We start from the raw sequence: 21,550 nt of genomic DNA, 5'->3' as shown, positions 1-21,550 counted from the left end.
ATCTGAATGGCGATGGTCAGTGGAGCCGGTTGGTGCTCAAGCTGGCCCCTACCAGGCAACACCCTGCTCTGCCCAGAATCCCCTCCCTCGCCCACACTCCTAGGAGGCCCCGGAACAAACCCTGCCCACATCCCCCTCCACTGACACCCAAACAAGCCGTGTGACAGTCCAGCTGTAGGAATGCCATCCCGCTACAAAGGAGTTTCTCAAGCTGCAATCCCGCACACACAGAGTTCAGCCACAGAGTTTATTTCAATCGCTTTTAAAGTTTTGTTTTTCCCTTAAAAATGAGATTCCTGTGGGAGGTGCTCACTCGCTGAGCGTTATTTCTCTGGTGGCAGGGTCTGCTTTCCAATCCAGCTTTCAAAAGCCCCCACAAACATTCCCTGTGATCCACTGTGGAGCACGACAGGGCTGGCTGCTGCTTAGTGGCAGGCTTTCATCCCTGATACATACGGGGACTCCTGCGGTCGGCAGTTACACTCCTGCTGCTCTGGGTAATCGATGAAATCTGGAGCAGGCAGGCCCGACAGGATCATCAAAGATTTGTTCCAGATGGTAAACGTTGGACACACCGGCAGGATGAAGGAAACGTTGAACGTATGGAGATGGAGAGAACTGGCCGGGTCATAGAAGGACAGAGTGTTGTTGTCATAATCCAGGAGGATGCCCAGGCGCTTCATCTGTGGGTGAACATCCACCAGCATTTCCTTGTTGTTGTGTCTCACCACAAAGTTGCTGTTGCAGCGGGAGAAGACCCAGGATGAGGAGTTCTTGCCAATCCACTCATTCTTTGGGGCTGATTTATAGGCGATGCCGATGGCGTACCTAGGAGAGGGACACACGTTACTGACCTAGACCCTCCAGAATGCACAAACCATGTCCCGGAGGGCTCATCCAGCCATCAATTTAAAATTTGCCCTAAAATGTACATGGTTATTCCAATTCCCCTGAAATTTGGTGCAGCTTATGGGCACATGGGGTTTGGTCAGTGGCCCAAATTTGGGGACAGTTGACCAAGGGGTTCCCAAGATGCAGCCCCTGACAAAACTCCCAGCTTTTCTTAAAGGAGATCAAACCAAGGGTCAGCTCATTGCACCAGGGTCTGCAATGCTCAAAGACAGAGTGCATGGCACCCGATGGCCCTTTGGGGGAAATCAAATTAGAGTGTCATTTCAAAAAGATTTTGCTTCTCTAGTTAAAATTTTCACAAGCCTCAAGTGCCCATTCTAGCTCCTACTGTATTACACTGAGCACGTGCAGAGAGCGAGGCTACCCAACTGGAAAACCAGTACTACCGCTACATCGCAGGACCTGGGCGGCTCTGAGGGTGTGTTTTGGTCATTGAATCTGAGCACCGCTCCAGGCACTGGCAATTCAAACAACCCAGAGCAGAAATCTGAAATTAAAAAGGGAGACATATTCATAGAATCATAGAATCATAGAATTCAAGATCAGAAGGGACCATTATGATCATCTAGTCTGACCTCCTGCAAGATGCAGGCCACATAAGCCGATCCACCCACTCCTGAACTAATTCTCTCCCTTGACTCTGCTGTTGAATGCTCCAAATCATGATTTAAAGACTTCAAGTAGCAGATAATCCACCAGCAAGCGACCCCTGCCCCATGCTTCGGAGGAAGGCGAAAAACCTCCAGGGCCACTGCCAATCTACCCTGGAGGAAAATTCCTTCCCGACCCCAAATAAGGCGATCAGCTGAACCCCGAGCATGTGGGCAAGACTCTCCAGCCAGACCCTCTGGAAAAGGCTAACAATATCCCAACATTGACCCTTTGTACTAATTACCAGTGTGGCACGTTATTGACCTATTGACTAAACCCATTATCCTATCATACCATCCCCTCCATAAACTTATCCAGCTTAATCTTAAAGTCATGGAGGTCCTTCGCCCCCACTGTTTCCCTCGGTAGGCTGTTCCAGAATTGCACTCCTCTGATGGTTAGAAACCTTCGTCTAATTTCAAGCCTAAATTTCCTGACTGACAATTTATATCCGTTTGTCCTCGTGTCCACATTAGCACTGAGCTGAAATAATTACTCTCCTAACCTGGTATTTATCCCTCTGATATATTAAAGAGTGCAATCATATCTCCTCTTATCCTTCTTTTGGTTAAGGAAAACAAACTGAGCTCCTCAAGTCTCCTTTCATACGACAGGCTTTCCATTCCTCGGATCATTCTAGTGGCCCTTCTTTGTACCCGTTCCAGTTTGAATTCATCCTTCTAAAACATGGGAGACCAAAACTGCACACAATACTCCAAATGAGGTCTCACCAACGCCTTATATAACGGGACTAGCACCTCCTTATCTCTACTAGAAATACCTCGCCTAATGCATCCCAAGACCGCATTAGCTTTTTTAACGGCCACATCACATTGCCTACTCATAGTCATCCTACGATCAACCAGGACTCCTAGGTCCTTCTCCTCCTCCGTTACTTCCAACTGGTGCGTCCCCAGCTTATAACTAAAATTCTTGTTAGTCATCCCTAAATGCATAACCTTACACTTCTCATTATTGAATTTCATCCTGTTACTAATACTCCAGTTTACAAGGTCATCCAAATCTCCCTGGAGGATATCCCGATCCTTTTCCGAATTGGCAATACCTCCCAACTTGGTGTCATCCACAAACTTTATCAGACCACTCCTACTTTTGTTCCAAGGTCAGCGATAAATAGATTAAATAAAATCGGACCCAAAACCGAACCTTGAGGAACTCCACTGGTAACCCCCCTCCAACCCGACAGATCACCCTTCAATATGACCCTCTGCAGTCTCCCCTTTAACCAGCTCCTTATCCACCTCTGGATTTTCATTTCGATCCCCATCTTTTCCAATTTAACCAGTAATTCCTCATGTGGTACCGTATCAAACGCCTTACTGAAATCAAGATATATTAGATCCACCGCATTTCCCTTGTCTAAAAAATCTGTTACTTTCTCAAAGAAGATCAGGTTGGTTTGGCACGATCTACCTTTCGTAAAACCATGCTGTAATTTGTCCCAGTTGCCATCGGCCTCAAGGTCCGTAACCACTCTCTCCTTTAAAAATTTTTCCATGACTTTGCATACTACAGATGTTAAACTAACAGGCCTGTAGTTACCTGGGTCACTTTTTTTCCCCTTCTTGAATATAGGAACTATATTAGCTAATCTCCAGTCAAACGGTACAACCCCCGAGTTTAGAGATTTATTAAAAATCATCGCTAACGGGCTTGCAATTTCACTCGCCAATTCCCTTAATATTCTAGGATGAAGATTATCCAGGCCCCCTGATTTACTTCCGTTAAGCTGTTCAAGTTTGGCTTCTACCTCAGATACCGTAATGTCTACCCCCATATCTTCATTCCCATCAGTCCCTCTACCACTATTCCTTAGCCCTTCATTAGCCTCATTAAAGACTGAGGCAAAATATTCGTTTAGATATTGTGCCATGCCAAGATTATCCCTAATCTCCACTCCGTTTAAAGTTTTAAGCAGTCCCACTTCCTCCTTCTTGGTTTTCTTCCTATTTATATGGCTAAAAAACCTTTTGCTATTGGTTTTAATCCCCTTCGCTAGGTCTATCTCCACCCGGCTCTTTTTGCCTTTCTCACTGCTTCCCTACACCCTCTGACCTCAATAAGATAGGTTTCTTTGCTGATCCCTCCCATTTTCCAGTCCTTGTACGCTTTCTGTTTTTTCTTAATCACCCCTCTGAGACGCTTGCTCATCCAGCTCGGTCTAAAACTGCTATCTACGAACTGTTTTCCTTTTCTCAGGATACAGGCCTCTGACAGCTCCTGCAACTTCAACCTGAAGTAACCCCAGGCGTCTTCCGCCTTTAGATCCCTAAATATGTTAATCCAATCCACTTCCCTAACTAGTCGCCTTAATTTAGTAAAGTTAGCCCTTTTGAAATCGTAAACCTTAGTCTCAGATGCAATTTTGTTTAGCCTTCCATTTATTTTGAAATGAATTAGCTCATGATCACTCGAGCCAAGGTTGTCCCCTACAACTATTTCCTCAACAAGGTCCTCGTTACTCACCAAAATCAGATCTAAAATGGCATCCCCCCTTGTCGGTTCAGCAACTACTTGATGAAGGAATTCATCAGCTATCACGTCAAGGAAAAGCTGAGCCCTATTATTATTACTAGCATTTGTTTCCCAATCTATATCCGGGAAGTTAAAGTCTCCCATGATCATACAGTTCCTATTAGTATTTACCTCCTTAAAAACATTAAAGAGCTCTCTATCCATATCCAGGCTAGATCCCGGCGGTCTATAGCACACCCCAATCACTATCCCAGGGGACGCTCTAGTAGTTTTCTTCCCCAATGTGACCATTGCCCAAACAGACTCCGTATTATCCATTGCATTGCTAGTTATTTCGTTACATTTCACCTCATTATTGACATACAATGCTACTCCCCCACCTTTACCTTTTTTTCGGTCTTTCCTAAACAGCACATACCCTTCCATACCTGTACTCCAGTCATGGCTACCGTTCCACCATGTTTCGGTTATTCCTACGATATCCGGTTTCAATTCTCGGACCAAGAGCTCCAGTTCCTCCATTTTGTTACCTAAGCTTCTCGCATTGGTGAACAAACATCCTAATTTTTGCTGTTTGGCTCCTCTCACCCTTTTCACCCAACTTGGTAGGGACACAGTACTACCAGTATGACCTGTCGGTCTAGTATCCGCCCCCCCCCTTCCTTATACCTAACCCTCTGTCACTGCTCTGTCACTGAGAATTTCTGATTTGGGGAAACGGAATCGAAGCACAGCAGAATATTCGGAAGGTGCTGAAACTATTTTTTGAAAAGAAAGTATACATGCAAGTCCTCACTGGGAGAGGCAGGGTATCCAGGGATGGAAGAGTAGGCGGTAATAGGGAGAAGAGTGGTTTGGGTCTGCAGTGAGGGATAGGGGTATTATGGGGTGCGATGAATGGATGGTGGGGAGCGTTAGGGATTGGGGGGGCTCAGATAAGTGGGGAGGTATTGGGGGAGTAGGAGGGGAGAAGACAGGAGAGTTTGGGGAATATGAGGTGTAGCAGAGGAAGTTGGGGGTTTAGGGGTGGGGATTTCAACCTTGAATTCTCCCCTTCCTTGTGTGTAATGGGAGTAGGGGAGCCCTACACCTCTGCAAGGGGACTGAGCCCCCTACTTGTTATATGCTCTAAAGTCTGGGGGACCCTGCTCCCCCTGGGATGTCTGAGTCCCTCTCCCTGACCCTCCATGTGAGCTGGGATCTGGGGTGCAGGGAATGAAGGCAACAAATTTAAACATCTGAAATCCAGAAAATTAATAGTTAAAATACATGTCCCCCCTGTGTGGGGGGAAGGGGGATGGGTGCGAGGGCTAGGGGCATGGCTGGGGAAGCCTGGCTGAAGCAGGAGCAGGAGTCCCAGCTGTGTGTGTCTGTGGTGGGGGGAAATGGGAGTGAGGGGCCCAGCTCAGTGTGCAGCTTGGGCTACAGAACCCGGTAGCGTGAGGCCCTCCAGTAATAGTCTGTGGGTACATCCAGACTACCCGCCGTATCGGCAGGTAGCGATCGATTTTTCGGGGATCGATATATTGCGTCTCATCTAGACGCGATATATCGATCCCTGAACGCGCTCTCGTCGACTCCAGAACTCCACCAGTGCGAACGGCGGTAGCAGAGTCAACAGGGGGAGCCATGGACGTCGATCCCGCGCCGTGAGGGCGAGAGGTAAATCGATCTAAGATACTTCGACTTCAGCTAAGCTATTCACGTAGCTGAAGTTGCGTATCTTACATCGACACCCCCCCCAGTGTAGACCAGGCCTGTGACAGACATGTGCGCACAGCAGCGCAGGGCAGGAGACAGCAAGGAGCAACTTCAGACGTGTCCCTGTTTTTTGCAGGGCCAGCTCAAGGCTTAGTGGGATGGGAAGGGGGGGGGATAAGTGTTGGAGGTGAGGGGTGGGCAGGGGGTGGAGAAGGAGACACACCAGCCTGCTCTCACCTGCTAACAAGTCAGTTACTGTAACAAGCCTGCCATAAAGCTGTCAAGGTTTGGGACATTGAGCATGGATGGGATTTTTCTAGGGCCCTGTTAGCAGCTACACACTGCAAACCTTTCAAAGCCAGACCATTCCAGTATAACAAACCATTCAGGAGGTGAGGGAGCACTGAGGAATAACAAGGCAACCGTGTATCCAGGTGGAGGGGTCACTGGACTGGAACTAATGCTAGCTCTGCCACTGGCTGGGTGACCTTGGGCAAGTTGCCGCTCTATGCCTCAGTTTCCCTTCTGTAAAATGGGAGTAATGCTCTAAAGTTCTCTGAGATCTACTGATGAAAAGCACTAGATCAGAGCTAGGGCTTTTGATTATTACCTAGGCACAGTAGCATATCAACTGAACAACGAGGTGAGAATACAACAGCCAAAATGACCAGTAGCACCTACCAACAAACATGTCTTTGTTTAAACAACTAGGAAACTAAATAGGAAAAACCCTTCGCTAATGCAGAGTTCAGGCTGCCAGGTGATACCTTGTGCCAGGCTCAGCAAAACTCAAACCTCTGAAAACCAGGAAATACAGAGATAAGGTAAATGCCCGCACAGGCTTAACTCTGCCCTCTTTGAGTGATGCCCCAACACACACACTCCCACTTTGCCTTGTCACAGTAATGGCTAGGCACTACCTGTACCTACCCTGTGCTCAAACACTGCTCCCCCAACAGAACACCACATCTGTCAAATGTAACAACCACTTTGTACCCTTCTACAGCCCCTTCACACCTGCACACAGGCAACCCCTAAACCTGGACTTTCCCCATCCCATCATTCAATCCAGCCTACTCTCATATCCCACCCCAGTAGCCTACTCCTGACACAAGCTGCACAGTCCTGTACAGACCCGCTGCAGACTGGATCCTCGCAGTCCACGGGCCCCTTTCCTTTCATCACACACATGGGGGGGGGGGCGGAAGAGAAGGGTTCAGAGACACAATCCTCACGTCACAATCACAACTCTCCCAAGCAGCTCCAACTTACTCCTCCCCCGTTCACTGCAACCACACGTAACAGACAGGTCTCAACATGTAATTGTAACAGGGGAATCATCATCGAGTGGGTCTGTTTCCAGTGGGGGCCAGCAGGGCTTGGGTCTTGGCCTTATGCTATTTAATATTTTTATCAAAGAACTGGAAGAAAACATAAAATCCTCACTAATAAAATTTGCAGATCACACAAAATTTCATAGGGGAGGGGAGATAAAGAATGAAGAGGACAGGTCGCTGATACAGAGCGATCTGGATCTGAAGGAGTTAGGGTGATCAGATAGCAAGTGTAAAAAATTGGGACAGAATGTGTGGGGTAATAGGTGCCTATATCAGAAAAAGGCCTGAATTGCGGGACTGTCCCTATAAAATCAGGACATCTGGTCACCCTAGAAGGAGTAAATAACACTGCCCTCTTCACTTTCTCCACACCAGTCACAACTGTATAGACCTCTATCATAATTTTTTTTGACCTTCCTTGTATCTTTTCCAATTCCAATATATCTTTTTTGAGATGGGGTGACCAGAACTGCACACAGTAGTCAAGGTGTGGGCATAGAATGGATTTATATAGAGGAATTATGATATTTTCCATCTTCTCATCTATCCCTTGCCTAGTGGTTCCTAACATTTTGTTCGCTTTTTTGACTGCTGCTGCACATTGAGTGGACATTTTCAGAGAACTACCAACAAGGACTCCGAGATCTCTTTCTTGAGTGGTAACAGCTAATTTTAGACCCCAACATTTTATATACATAGTTGGGATTATGTTTTCCAATGTGCATTACTTTGCATTTATCAGCACTGAATTTCATCTGCCATTTTGTTGCCCAATCACTCAGTTTTATGAGATCCTTTTGTAACTCTTCACAGTCTGCTTTGGACTTAACTATCCTGAGTAATTTTATATCATCTACAAATTTTGCCCCTGTTCACCCCCTTTTCCAGAGCATTTATAAATACATTGAACAGCAAAGGTCCCAGTACAGATTCTTGGAGGATCCAGCTAGTTACATTTCTCTGTTGTGAAAACTGACCATTTATTCCTACCCTTTGTTTCCTAGCTTTTAACCAGTTAGTGATCCATGAGAGAACCTTTCCTCTTATCCCCTGGAGATTTCACAGTGGTTTCAGCAAAGAAACTGTTATGTTTTCAGTGTATACACTATCCAGCTGCTTCACAACATGCCATCTGTTTCCTCCTACACTGAGCCTCATGACACGTAGAATGGGCTGCCACAGCCTTACATGTAACAGTGTAAACGCAGCATAAAACCATCTTTATTCTATAGAAAATGAACCTGCCACAGTGCTGCTAAGAAAAACATTATTTCTTCCTAGCACAATCTCACCCTGCCAGGAAGGAAGAGGGCTAGAAGTGACACAGCCAGGCTCTTTCAGCAGAAGCCTTCCATTTTAGGCCCATTGTGACAGCCAAGGCAAAACAGCTTTAAAAATTGGATCAGCTTGACGATGTTTCTGTAATGGCTCACGGCTAACTCACACCATGCATGGTGATGATCAGAAGCAGAGCTTCCCAGCAGTCTGGCTGCCAGGGCTTTCTTAGAGTTCAGCAAACCACAATTCTTCATAGCCAAATCTGAGCACAGCAGGGGCTTCCTGATGAAAGGGTGTTGTTTTAACACCTGGGGAGCTTTGAGGGTCACCTCATCACAGAGGAACATTTGGCAGCAGCTTGTGGCCCATGTGCTACACTCAGAGCACATGTGGGATTAACCCATTCAACAACTCACCCACCAGTGGGACAATCTGGAAAGAGGTGTTCAGGAGGCAGTCGAAGGGACTTTAAAGGAGGGCTTGGCAGTGGGAGGGATATGCTGGCGTTCATGAGGGGGTGGAGAAAGGATTTGGGGGCATCAGGGCTCTTGGAAGGTTTGTCAGCTTGTGAGGGGCCCGAGAGCCTCCAGCAGAGAGTGTGGATGCATTAGGAATCAGCCAAGGCAGAAGGGAACATGCCAGCTCCCAATGACAGGAACATGGGGTTTGTACCAGTTTAGAGACCATTGGGCAATCTTGGGTACTTCAGGGAACCAACGAAGCAAAAACAAACCAGCCCCAAACCCTAGAGCATCTGCCCCTTGGTGCAGTCCTGTGTATGAGTGAACTGCCTTCCGGGCCCTGTGGTGACCAATGGGTGCCTGCATTGTGAGAACTGATCGACTGGCCTACTGAGCATAAATACTATTGGCCACACAATTACCCAGCCTCTGACAGAGTGTTTTATTGTTTTACTGTTTTTAGGAAGTCTGTGGGAAAGTGTGAGCATTTCCCCTAAACTCCATTCAGTAACAATGTGAGTTCTGGGGACATTACAGGGGAACAGCAACAGGCCCTATACTGAGGATGCCTAACACTTTCCATCATAAAAATTCTTCTAATTGATATGAAGAGATCTATGGCCCATGTGGTTTGTTGGAGGATCTTGAAATGAGGCAGAGGGTTAGTCCTGGGGTGAAGGAGGAGCCTTTTGCTGGTTTTACAACAGCCTGTTCAAATTTTCACAAGTTTTGAGCTTTTGCCATTTCCTGGGTCGGGGTGGGCAAATTTTTTGGCCTGAGGGCCACATCGGGGAATAGAAATTGTATGGCGGGCCATGAATGCTCACAAAATTGGGGCTGGGGTGCGGGAGGGGGTAAGGGCTCTGGTTGGGGGTGCGGGCTCGGGGGTGGGGCTGGGAATGAGGAGTTTGGGGTGTAGGAGGGTGCTCTGGGCTGGGACTGAGAGGTTCAGAGAGCAGGAGGGGGAATAGTGCTGGGGAAGAGGTGCGGGAAGGGGTGCAGGTGCCAAATGGGGGTGCGAGCTCTGGGGTGGGGACCATAGGCGCCTACTTCTCCTGGTGCCGACGGGTGCTCCAACTCCACCCCTGCCCCGCCCCCTCCAACCCTTGCCCCACCCCCCATTCCAACCCCTTCTCCAAAGTCCCTGCCTCAACTCCACCCCCTCCCTGCCCCTATTGGACTCCTTCCCCAAATCCATGCCCCAGCCCCACCTTTTCCCCTGAGCACGCCATGTTCCCGCTCCTCCCCGCTCCCTCCCACAGCTTGTTACGCCACCAAACAGCTGTTTCACGGTGGCAAGCCTGGGAGGAGAAGCGGGGATGCAGCATGCTCAGGGGAGGAGGCGGAGGTGAGCTAGGGAGGCGGGATGGGGAGCTTGGCTGCCGGTGGGTGCAGAGCACCCACCAATTTTTCCCTGTGGGCGCTCCAGCCCTGGAGGACCCATGAAATCGGCGCCTCTGATGGGGATGAGAGGTTTGGGGTGCAGGAGGGTGCTCTGGGCTGGGATTGAAGGGTTTGGAGAGCAGGAGGGGGATCAGGGCTGGGGCAGGGCATTGGGGCGTGGGGATAGGCGCAGGGGTGCAGGGTCCGAACAGCACTTACTTCAAGCAGCTCCCGGAAGCAGTGGCATGTCCCTTCTCTGGCTCCTACAAGGAGGCATGGCCAGGTGGCTCTGCACACTGCCCCACTGGCAGGCATCGTCCCTGCAGCTCCCATTGGAGCACGTAGGAGCTGGAGCGGGACCATGCTGCGGCTTCCAGGAGCTGCGTGGTGCGGCCCCTGACCCTGTGCCCCGGCCAGAGCGGTGCTGAGCTGCATGGTGCAGCCCTGACCCTGGGCCCCGGCCGGAGGGGGACCCAGCCGCGTGATGTGGCTCACAGGCCTGCTTAAAACGGCTCACGGGCCAGGCCATAGTTTGCCCACCCCTGTCCTGGGTGGTTTTGCTAAGTACAGCTGATTCTTTGTTTGCTGCCAAACCCTAAACATTCCATTAGCAATGCACAGGCACCAGCCCGGAACCTCACTTCAGTATGTTAGTTACACAAAACTGCTCTGAATGGGATGGATGACAATGAGTCTGGATCCTCCTCCTGCAACTGCTGCTTTTCCCACATCAAGGTACCCCCCTACTCCAGCTCACCTCTGCCTCCACCTCCTCTGCGAGCACACCGCCGCATCCTGCTTCTTCCCCCTCACTCCCAGCGCTTGGGAGGGGGAAGAGGGGGAACACAGCATGCTGGGGGAAGAGGTGGGGCTGGGGCGGGGATTTGGGGAAGGGGTCCAATAGGGGCAGGGAGGGGGCGGAGCTGGGGCGGGGAAGGGGTTGGAATGGGGGCGGGGCCAGGGGTGGGGAAAGGGTGGAGTCGGGGCAGGGCCAGGGGTGGGCGGGGGCACGAGCACCTACCAGCACTGGAGAAAGTTGGCACCTATGCCCATCACAGTCCTTATTTCTGAGCAAGGTCTCCTACCTACTTGAGAAGTGATACAAGCTAGGAATAGAACTCACAGCTCTAATATGACAAACACACATGCACCCACCTCTGAGGCTTGCAGGAAGGTCTCTTACATATTTTTAAGTCGTATGTACACATCTCTACCTTGTAATAATTAATTTCTAAAAAACAGCTTCTGTTAATCATGTAGTAACGAAAGCAACAGAAAGAAAGAAATACTCCAGAAGTAGAGTGTTACCTTGCTTTTAATGTTGCAGAAACTGGGACACACAATATTTGGGGCATATGCCTTTTCACAGTGGCAATGTTCTTATACAATATGCAACGTTACTGTTCTGGTTCAACTGACTGATATTCTCAAGTCTGAGGGCTCTGTCTTGCTGTCTGAGCCCTTTACCATCTGCCAGCATACTCATGCAGTAGCAGATTGTAGAACTCTATGCACCCTGGGGCTAAAACTTATGACATTCTATCCCAAAGGCACAGGCTAGCCTGCTTACTCTCCCAGGAAATCTCTAGCTATCACTGCGGTTAATATCTTTTCCCAGATTTCCAGCCATTAGAGAGGAAATGCTGGATTCTAGGAAAGTTATACAAACACCCCCAACCTAGGCCATGATTGGACTTTATGTGTAACACAAGTCTGGCTTGCAGCCAAAACCCGACACTTGCATTAGCACTGCTCATGTGCTGCCTGGCACACACTGATACATGAGGAAAGCACTATCGAATGCTCTAACACTTCAACACACACTGGCAGGCTTCCCCAGCTCATGGCACATGCCCTATACTGGCACTAACAGTACATTGGCTTGGGAGCTTTCTGATGTAAGTGGGTTTCTTTTTGGGCAAATTTACAGCTAATTTTAGGAATCAAAATGGGTGTTTAACAATGTTTAGCCATGGGCCCCCCTTCCTGATATGTATGTTGCTAGCCTTCTGAATCTGTGTGGGCCTGGTGCTGAGTCTGAGTGGACATCAAGGGATCTTTGGCCTTACAGGCCCCTTCTGAAAACAGGCCATGGTCCAGGGTCCATTTGGTAGGTCTATTTTATAAGCACCTCCACTGATTAAACAATCAGTTTGTGAGCACCTGCAGAATAGCTGGGTTATAAGGAATAGCCAGAATGGATTTGTCAAAAACAAATCCTACTAAACCAACCTAATTTCCTTCTTTGACAGGGTTACTGGCCTAGTGGATTGCGGGGGAGAGGGAGAAACCAATAGACATGATACATCTTGATTTTAGTAATGCTTTGGATACAGTCCCACATGGCATGCTCATAAACAAACTAGGGAAATGTTGTCTAGATAAAATTACTATGAAGTGGGAGCACAACTGGTTGGAAGCCAGAACTCAGAAGTCATTATCAATGGTCAAACTGGGAGGGTGTGGCTTGTGGGGTCCCAGAGGGTCTATCCTGGATCCGGTACTGTTCAATACACCTCTACTTCGATATAACGCTGTCCTTGGGAGCCAAAAAAAGCTTACCGCATTATAGGTGAAACCGTGTTATATTGAACTTGCTTTGATCCACTGGAATGCGCAGCCCCGCCCCCCAGAACACTGCTTTACCGCGTTATATCCCAATTCGTGTTATATTGGGTGGCGTTATATCGAGGTAGCGGTGTATTTTCATTAATGAGGTGCATAATGGAGTGGAGAGTATGCTTATTCAAATTGCAGATGACACCAAGCTGTGAGGGGCAGCAAGCACTTTGGAAAACAGGATTAGAATTTAAAATGACCTTGACAAATTGGACATTTGGTCTGAAATCAACAAGACGAAATTCAATAATGATAAGTGGAAAGTACTACACGTAGGAAGGAAAAATCAAATGCACAACTACTAAACAGGGAACACTGGCTAGGAGGTAGTACTGCTGAAAAGGATCTGGGGGTTATACTGGGTCACAAATATGAATCTGAGTCAACAATGAGATTAAGTTGTGAAAAAGGCCAATATAATTCTGCGGTGTATTAACAGGAGTGTCATATGTAAGAAACAGGAGGTAATTGTCCTGCTCGGCACTGCTGTGGCCTCAGCTGGAGTACTGTGTCCAGTTCTGGGCACCACATTTCAGGAAAGATGGGAACAAACAAAGAGAGTCCAGAGGAGAGCAACAAAAATGAAAGGTTTGGAAAACCTGACCTGTGAGGAAAGATTAAAAAAACTGGGCATGTTTAGTCTTAAGAAAATAAAAACTTTCTAACTGTGGGGGCAGTTAAACTCTGGAACAGGCTTCCAAGGGAGGCTGGAGAATCCCCGTCACTGGAGGTTTTTAAGAACAGGATGGACAAACACCTGCGAGGGATGGTCTAGATTTACTTGGTCCCACCTCTGGGCAGAAGGCTGGGCTAGATGACCTCTTAGTCCTATTTTTCTATGATTCTGTTTCTGCTTTACCTGGATTTTTATTAGTGTAACCCTAAAACCAGAACCCTTTTAACGCCATTTACTTGGCCTTTTAATGTTCTAGAGCAGCAGTTTTCAAAGTTCGGGTCGCAACCCTGTACTGGGTTGCAGCATGTCAGGCACTGGGTCACTCTGGTCAGCACTGCCAATCGTGATGTTAAAAGTCCCGTTGGCGGTGCTGCTCAACTAGGGCAGGGTAGTGCCTATCTGTTTTGACACTGTGCTGTGCCCCGGAAGCAGCCAGCTGTGGGTCCAGCTTCTAGGCAGGGAACTGGCCAATGGGAACTGGGGAGGGGGACACAATGCCTGTGGGCGAGAGTCGTGGAAAGCTGCTTGCGCACCTCTGCCTAGGAGCCGGACCTGCTGCTGGCTGCTTCTGGGGCACAGCGCAGTCCACGGTGCCAGGACAGGTGGGAAGTCTGACTCTGCACCCTGGCTACGCTGCTGACCAGGAGCTGCCAGAGGAAAGTCCACACCCCAACCTGGTGCCCCAATCCACTGCCCCAGCTCTGAGCTCTCCCCCAACCTGGAACCCTTTCCTGCATCCTAAATCCCTCATCTCTGGCCCCACCCCAGAGCCTGCACCCCCAGCCCAGAGCCCCGACCCCTGTCCCACACCCCAACCCCCTGCCCCAGCCCCGAGCTCCCCCCAAACCTGGAACCCCTTCCTGCACCCAAACCTCTTATCCCCAGCCTCACCCCAGAAACTGCACCCTGAGCCCAGAGCCCTGAAACCTCCCACACCCCAACCCCTACCCAGGGTCCCCTACCACACCCCAAACCCCTTATTTTCAGCCCCACCCCTGGACCCCAACCCTCTGCCCCAGACATTTCCTTCAACTGGGTCCCCAGAAAAAAAAAGTTTGAAAACCACTGTCCTAGAGCAGAAGGGAGGATGCATTCTGACAAGGAGAAGATATTATTTACATGCAAGATTTCCTTCTGTGATGGATTTTTCTCTTTTGTTCAAATCTCATTAACCTTGCTGTGGGCATATTTGAATTGTCATCCATACAGCTTGACCCTTCCAGCTCCCTAATGCACATGTTCAAAGGCAATGAAACCCAAGCATGCTGGATCCAGTTCTGCCTCAGTGATGCCTGTGCATACCCTGGGAGTCAGAAGTGCATGTGTCTCCACCAGGTATGAACCTAATGAGGCCAAAGTGCATGCTGTGTGTGCACCTCTGCAGAAAAAGCAGCTATAAATTAATCTGATTCTGCAGCATTCCTATAGCCTGACACAGTCTGGAATGCTGCTGATTGAAAAGTGGTTGCCAAGCCATGGGGCAGGAGGACACACATCCATGTACACTCCCCCACCCCATCCTTTCACTTGCCAGCCTTGCTGTGCCTCATGTGGCCTGCAGCATCCAGGAGCCAGCTGCCACTTCAGCAGTGCCAGAAAAATGCACTTGTTCTCTTAAAGGGAGACTAATCCCAGGGCTGCTTCTGCTCATCAAACAGAGAGAATGATCTGTCCCCAACTAGACTGGCTTCTTGTGTAACTCTGCATTACGGGGTCAGTATATTTGGATACTTTAGAATACATGTGACATGTTAAAAGGCTGATCTCCTGCCATGTTATTTAAAACAGAGGTAACATACTGCAGGTATGTGGCTCATATTCCTAGCCATACATTTTACATACAAAGATAAACCTGATGTGACTAATATGCAGCTCTTGATTTTTGTTAATAATCTGGAGACACATTTTTGTGCAGAACAGCTGGCTAGTTTCTCTCATCACTAGCACAGCCCTGTAAGCCCACACCTGTGTTTGAGATCTGTTTCAAAAAAGATTTCTGAAAAGTGAGGAAGGATGACTCAGTGGTTAGAGCATTAGCTTAAGACCTGGAAAACTCAGGTTTGATTCCCTGCTCTGTCCCAGTTCTCTGTGTGATCCTGGGCAAAACCTTAGCTCTCCACACCTCAGTTCTCTGATTTTAAAATAGTTGGTGCTGTGAGGGGCAATACCTTACAAGAGAGTCAGGGGCTGGTGTACTGTGGTAATGAGGGCCTGATAAGTACCCTCAAGGGGGAGTACTTTGAGGTTTCAAGGCTTTTGCCACTATTGAAGCCTTAAATACATCGCTATTAGGTTTTCTCCAATATAACCCAACACTCATCCCACTACATACACTACCCTAAAATGTGGGAGGAAGGACAGGGGAAAAACATGCAGGAATAGAATGGAAGGAATGCATGAATAGCCAAACACCCATTCTTGAGGCTAGGTCAGCTGGCAGCCTGTTCATGAAAGAGCAGTTGTATTTCTCCACAAGGCTTGAATAGGAATTAGTGAGAGATGTGATGGTGGGTCTCAGCAATGTCTGGAAGATCTGAACCTTGCTTGGCTATTCATGCACAAATCAAAAAGTTAAAGTACCCAAAGAACGGAGCATACACTTGTAGCTGGGTTGTATTATTCTTCCTGAAAGGGCACTTTTGTCTCAACTCCTCTCTATCTTCTAAAGGCAGAGAAAGGAGAAGCATCTGATTATTTTTGCCCCATCAGGAGAGCCTTGACCCTGAAGCATTTGAAGAGCTGGTGGGTTCCTAATTATATTCCAGCCTGGGAGCTAGCAGGTGAACTGTACAGGCTAGGAGTTTTGTCCAAGAAATAGCAGCCGGAGAAAGCACCGAAGCAGGAATGTCACGGACTGCAGGCATTTCCCTCAGGCCGTCATTAACGAACCTGCCAGTTGAAGCTTTGGCCACCAAAGAGCCATTTCATTTCCTTCTATCACTTTTTGATTTGCTTCTGCCAGCACAAGCTGGCACCTCTCGGTCCTTGACAGAGGCAGGGAATGCTGGCTGTGTTCAGCCGTGGGGAAGAGAAGGGAGTCTGACACAGCTGTCTTCACACTGAGAAGCCCTGCAAATCAGCAAATCATTTGCACCAAATCTAATCCTGTCTTTTGTGACAATGAAGTGATGGGACAAAGAGATGTGTTTGCTTGGGGGATGGCGTTTGATTGGGTTTTTGGGTGGGGACTGAGCGGAGGGGAGATGGAGTATTTATTGAAGGCTGCAGAAAGCTGCAGGCCCTGCTGTGCCTTTGATCAGTGCTGTAAGTTTCTATGGGTATTTCTTCACTAGCAACGTTAAAGTGCTGCCTTGGCAGCGCTTTAACATGGCTGTGTAAAAAACCCATAGAACTGCTGTATATTTTAAATTAATTTCTTCAGCTACAGGGACTGAATGACTCAGTCATCGAGAAACCAACTCTTGGAATTGATTCATTTCTAAGGCACAGCCCCTAATAAAATTCAGCTTCCTGTGAAAGAACTTACAAATCAAATTGCCAAGCCTCCCCTCTACGCTGCTCTGCAGCTCCCCGTCCTACACTGTGCTAGGGGCATGACAGGCTCTGCTTCTCCCAACAGATGCTGGAAAGAGCTAGGAGAAGTGGGCAATGCTGCCTTGCATATTCTCCAGGTTAGTTCTGAGGCTGGTCAGATGGCTTCATCTGACGAGATGCTGAACTCGCTGGGTAGGTTAGGCATTTGTCCCCAACCCTGCAGCCATTTCTGGCCATGGCCAGTGAGTGCAAGACACCACTCCATTATAATAGCAGTGTTTTAAACCCACCATGCACGGGCAGAAAAGACTCCACAGGCTCAGGGGTGGCTCTAGGAATCCCGCCGCCCCAAGCAGGGCGGCGTGCCGCGGGGCGCGCTCTGGCGGTCGCCGGTCCCGCGGCTCCGGGGGACCTCTTGCAGACGTGCCTGCAGAGGTTCCGCTGGTCCCGCGGCTCCGGTGGAGCATCCGCTGGCATGCCTGCGGGAGGTCCACCCGAGCCGCGGGATCAGCGAACCCTCCGCAGTCATGCCTGCGGGAGGTCCACTGGTCCCGCGGCTGCGGTGGACCTCCCGCAGGCATGAGTGTGGAAGGTCCGCCGGAGCCGCCTGCCGGCAAAATGCCGCCCCAAGCACACGCTTGGCGCGCTGGGGTCTGGAGCCGGCCCTCCACAGGCTGCAGGGCAATGGAGAATCTGTTCATGTGCCAACCCAGGCATGAACACACTACACTCCCACTCCACTCCGGCCTGCTCCTGGCCCTGCACAACTCAGTGGGACTGGGAGTTGCTACTGACTTCAGTGGGAGCAGGACCAGTGCCTCGGTGCAGCTGGCCACCTCAGCCCAGGCTTGAGGGGATGTTCACTCCAACCCCAAGATAAACCAAGCCCATGCTTCTGAATGCTGGGATGACAGCTCACTGCAAACGCAGAGCAGCAAACATTCTCCCACTTTCAGCACCAACTCACCAGCTGCAGATCCCAGGGAACCAAGCAAAGCAAACACCCTTTTACTGGGCTGCATACATTTAAAGTGTCACATAAAATAATCATCCCAGGCAATTACAGCCTCCACAGTGAATTCCACATTCCGAGCTTGGCCTTGAGGCGGACCTTTGGGGGAGGGGGATCCTGAAGGGCTAAAGCTTGACTCCTTACCAACCCTCTGCCTGCAGCATGGCACAGCACATGTCGCTCTGTCCATCCTACACAGGGCAGCAGCAGAGGGAGATTCCTGCCCACGCCTCCCATCTTTGCTCCCCTAGTCAGTCCAGTCCCTGATTCCTGCCCTACCACAGACCTTGGTGCCCTTCTGCCAAGTATCTTGGTCAGCCCTACACTTCCCACCACATTGATACCCTCCAGCCCTCCTTCCTGCACCTTTGGCTCCATGACTCTCCCCAGCAACACTAGACTCCCCACCTGCGTTACCTACTCCCCGCACTTCTTATTTCCTCTTTGCTGGCAGCATAACCCGGCACCTGCCCCTCCTGATGGTGCTTCCCCATTAGTGATGTCGCTACACTCTGCCACACTCCTGTACTGGTGGTTCCTCAGCCTGGCTGTCCTCCTGGACCCAGAGATCCCAGCCAGGGGCACGGTGAGTGCTCCAGCTGTTCAGAGGGTTCCACCAAGACAGAAGAGCACTAGAATTCAGAACTTCTGGGGTCTCCTCCCAATTCAGCAGGGTGACCGCCGGCAAGCCGCTTCCACTCTCTGTGCCCTCCACCCCCATCCATGCTGCAATGGGGATTAACAATACCCAGCTGCCATAGGGAAGTCCTTGGAGTTGTATGACGGACGGTGCCAGGAGACTTTGTTCTGATTACACATTTTCCCCGCTAGATTGTGCCATTCCACAGTACATTAGCTGTGGCATCATGATCGCCACTTACGTAGTCCGCTAGTGAGTGTGTGAGACCAGGGGCGGCTCTACCTTTTTGGCCGCCCCAAGCAGTCATGCGCGGGAGGCGCCCCAGAGCCGCGGGAGCAGCGGACCTCCCGCGGGCATGACTGCAGAGGGACTGCTGGTCCCGCGTGGCTCGGCTGGACCTCCCGCGGCTGCGGACGGTTCGCGGGTCCGGCGGCTCCGCAGTCATGCCTGCGGGAGGTCCAGCCGAGCCGTGGGACAAGCGCCCCCTCCGCAGTCATGCCTGCAGCAGGTCCAGTCGTCCCGGGGCTCCGGTGGACCTCCCGCAGGCATGACTGCGGCAGGTCCGCCGGCCCAGCCTGCCGCCCCCCCCCGGCTGCAGGGGACGGGCCGCTCCTCGGCTCGCAGCAGCAGGATGAGCTGGGGCCCCAGCCTTTTGCCACCCCCTAGATTTTGCCGCCCTAGGCACCAGCTTGTTTTGCTGGTGCCTAGAGCCGCCCCTGTGTGTGACAGGTCCCCCTAAGGCCGATCTGCAGAGGAGATGAATTGTTCCAATCCCCCTCCTCGGGAGCCTGGGCTCTCTAGCTCAGGCTGTTAGCCTGGAGGTCCCTGGTTCAATCCCTGGGGAGCCAGCCAAGAGGGTGGCTATCATGCTTGCACTCCATTGCTCAGACCCTGCTTATGCTGGGACCACTGTGTGTCTGTCCAGCGTGGGCCACAGGAGGAACTGTGAGCTACCCCAGACATGCAGGGACCTGTCATTGACTCCCAAGTTCTTCTCAGATCTCCCTGGAAAACATCTCCCTGGTTCTCATGGGGGACTTCAATCAACACGATATCTGCTGGGACAGCAATACAGTGGTGCACAGACAATCCAGGAAGTTTTTGGAAAGTGTAGGGGACAATTTTCTGGTGCAAGTGCTGGAGGAACCAACTAGGGGCAGAGCTCTTCTTGACCTGCTGCTCACAAACAGGGAAGAATTAGTAGGGGAAGCAAAAGTGGATGGGGGAGGCAGTGACTAGGAGATGGTCAAGTTCAGAATCCTGACACAAGGAAGAAAGGAGATCAGCAGAATATGGACCCTGGACTTCAGAAAAGCAGACGTTGACTCCCTCAGGGAACTGATGGGCAGGATCCCCCGGGAGAATAAAGGAGAGCTGGCTGTATTTTAATGAATCCTTATTGAGGCTGCAGGAACAAACCATCCTGATGTATAGAAAGAATAGTAAATATGACAGGCGACCAGCTTGGCTTAAGAGTGGAATCCTTGCTGATCTTAAACACAAAAAAGAAGCTTACAAGAAGTGGAAGATTGGACAAATGACCAGGGAGGAGTATAAAAATATTGCTCAGGCATGCAGGAGTGAAATCAGGAAGGACAAACCACACTTGGAGTTGCATCTAGCAAAGGGATGTTAAGAGTAACAAGAAGGGTTTCTTCAGGTGTGTTAGCAACAAGAAGAAGGTCAAGGAAAGTGTGGGCCCGTTACTGAATGGGGGAGGCAACCTAGTGACAGAGGATGCGAAAAAAGCTAACATACTCAATGCTTTTTTTGCCTCTGTCTTCACGAACAAGGTCAGTTCCCAGACTACTGCACTGGGCAGCACAGTATGGGGAGGAGGTGACCAACCATCTGTGGAGAAAGAAGTGGTTCAGGACTATTTAGAAAAGCTGGACGAGCACAAGTCCATGGGGCTGGATGCACTGTATCTGAGGGTGCTAAAGGAGTTGGCGGATGTGTTTGCAGAGCAATTGGCCATTATCTTTGAAAACTCATGGCAATCGTGAGAGGTCCCGGATGACTCGAAAAAGGCTAATGTAGTGTCCATCTTTAAAAAAGGGAAGGAGGAGGATCTGGGGAACTATAGCCAGTCAACCTCACTTCAGTTCTTGGAAAAATCATGGAACAGGTCCTCAAGGAATCAATTCTGATGCACTTCAAGGAGAGGAAAGTGACCAGGAAAAGTCAGCATGGATTCACCAAGGGCAATTCATGCCTGACTAACCTAATTGCCTTCTATGATGAGATAATTGGCTCTGTGGATGAGGGGAAAGCAGTGGACGTGTTATTCCTTGACCTTAGCAAAACTTTTGATATGGTCTCCCACAGTATTCTTGCCAGCAAGTTAATGAAGTATGGGCTGGATGAATGGACAATAAGGTGGATAGAAAGCTGGCTAGATCAACGGGCAGTGATCAATGGCTCCATGTCTAGTTGGCAGCCAGTATCAAGCGGAGTACCCAAAGGGTCAGTCCTGGGGCCGGTTTTGTTCAATATCTTCATTAATGATCTGGAGGATGGCATGGATTGCACCCTCAGCAAGTTTGCAGATGACACTAAACTGGGAGGAACTAGGTCTAGGGACCTAGACAAATTAGAGGATTGGGCCAAAATAAATTTGATGAGGTTCAACAAGGAAGAGTGCAATGTCCTGCACTTAGGACAGAAGAATCCCATGCACTGCTACAGACTAGGGACCGAGTGGCTAGGCAGCAGTTCTGCAGAAAAGGACCTAGGGGGTACAGTGGACGAGAAGCTGGATATGAGTCGACAGTGTGCCCTTGTTGCCAAGAAGGCTAATGGCATTTTGGGCTGTATAAGTAGGAACATTGCCAGCAGATTGAGGGACATGATCATTCTCCTCTATTCAACATTAGTGAGGCCTCATCT

General features: G+C 49.8%; 1 protein-coding gene across 1 annotated transcript in view; it reads right to left on the bottom strand.

Annotated features, from left to right (window-relative positions):
* Window positions 1–228: 228 nt before the first annotated feature.
* MID2 (midline 2) overlaps window positions 229–21,550 on the bottom strand; it is a 321,117-nt gene continuing 299,795 nt past the window's right edge. The window contains exon 9 of the mRNA XM_039488713.1: window positions 229–828. Coding sequence (XP_039344647.1) covers window positions 426–828 — 403 coding nt within the window. The 3' untranslated portion in view covers window positions 229–425. The remainder of the gene's footprint in view (window positions 829–21,550) is intronic.

This window comes from Mauremys reevesii, linkage group 9 (genome assembly GCF_016161935.1).
Source record: "Mauremys reevesii isolate NIE-2019 linkage group 9, ASM1616193v1, whole genome shotgun sequence".
Lineage (NCBI taxonomy): Eukaryota > Metazoa > Chordata > Testudines > Geoemydidae > Mauremys > Mauremys reevesii.
The sequence above is the reverse complement of the archived record's forward strand: the minus strand, read 5'-3'. Positions and strand labels throughout refer to the sequence as shown.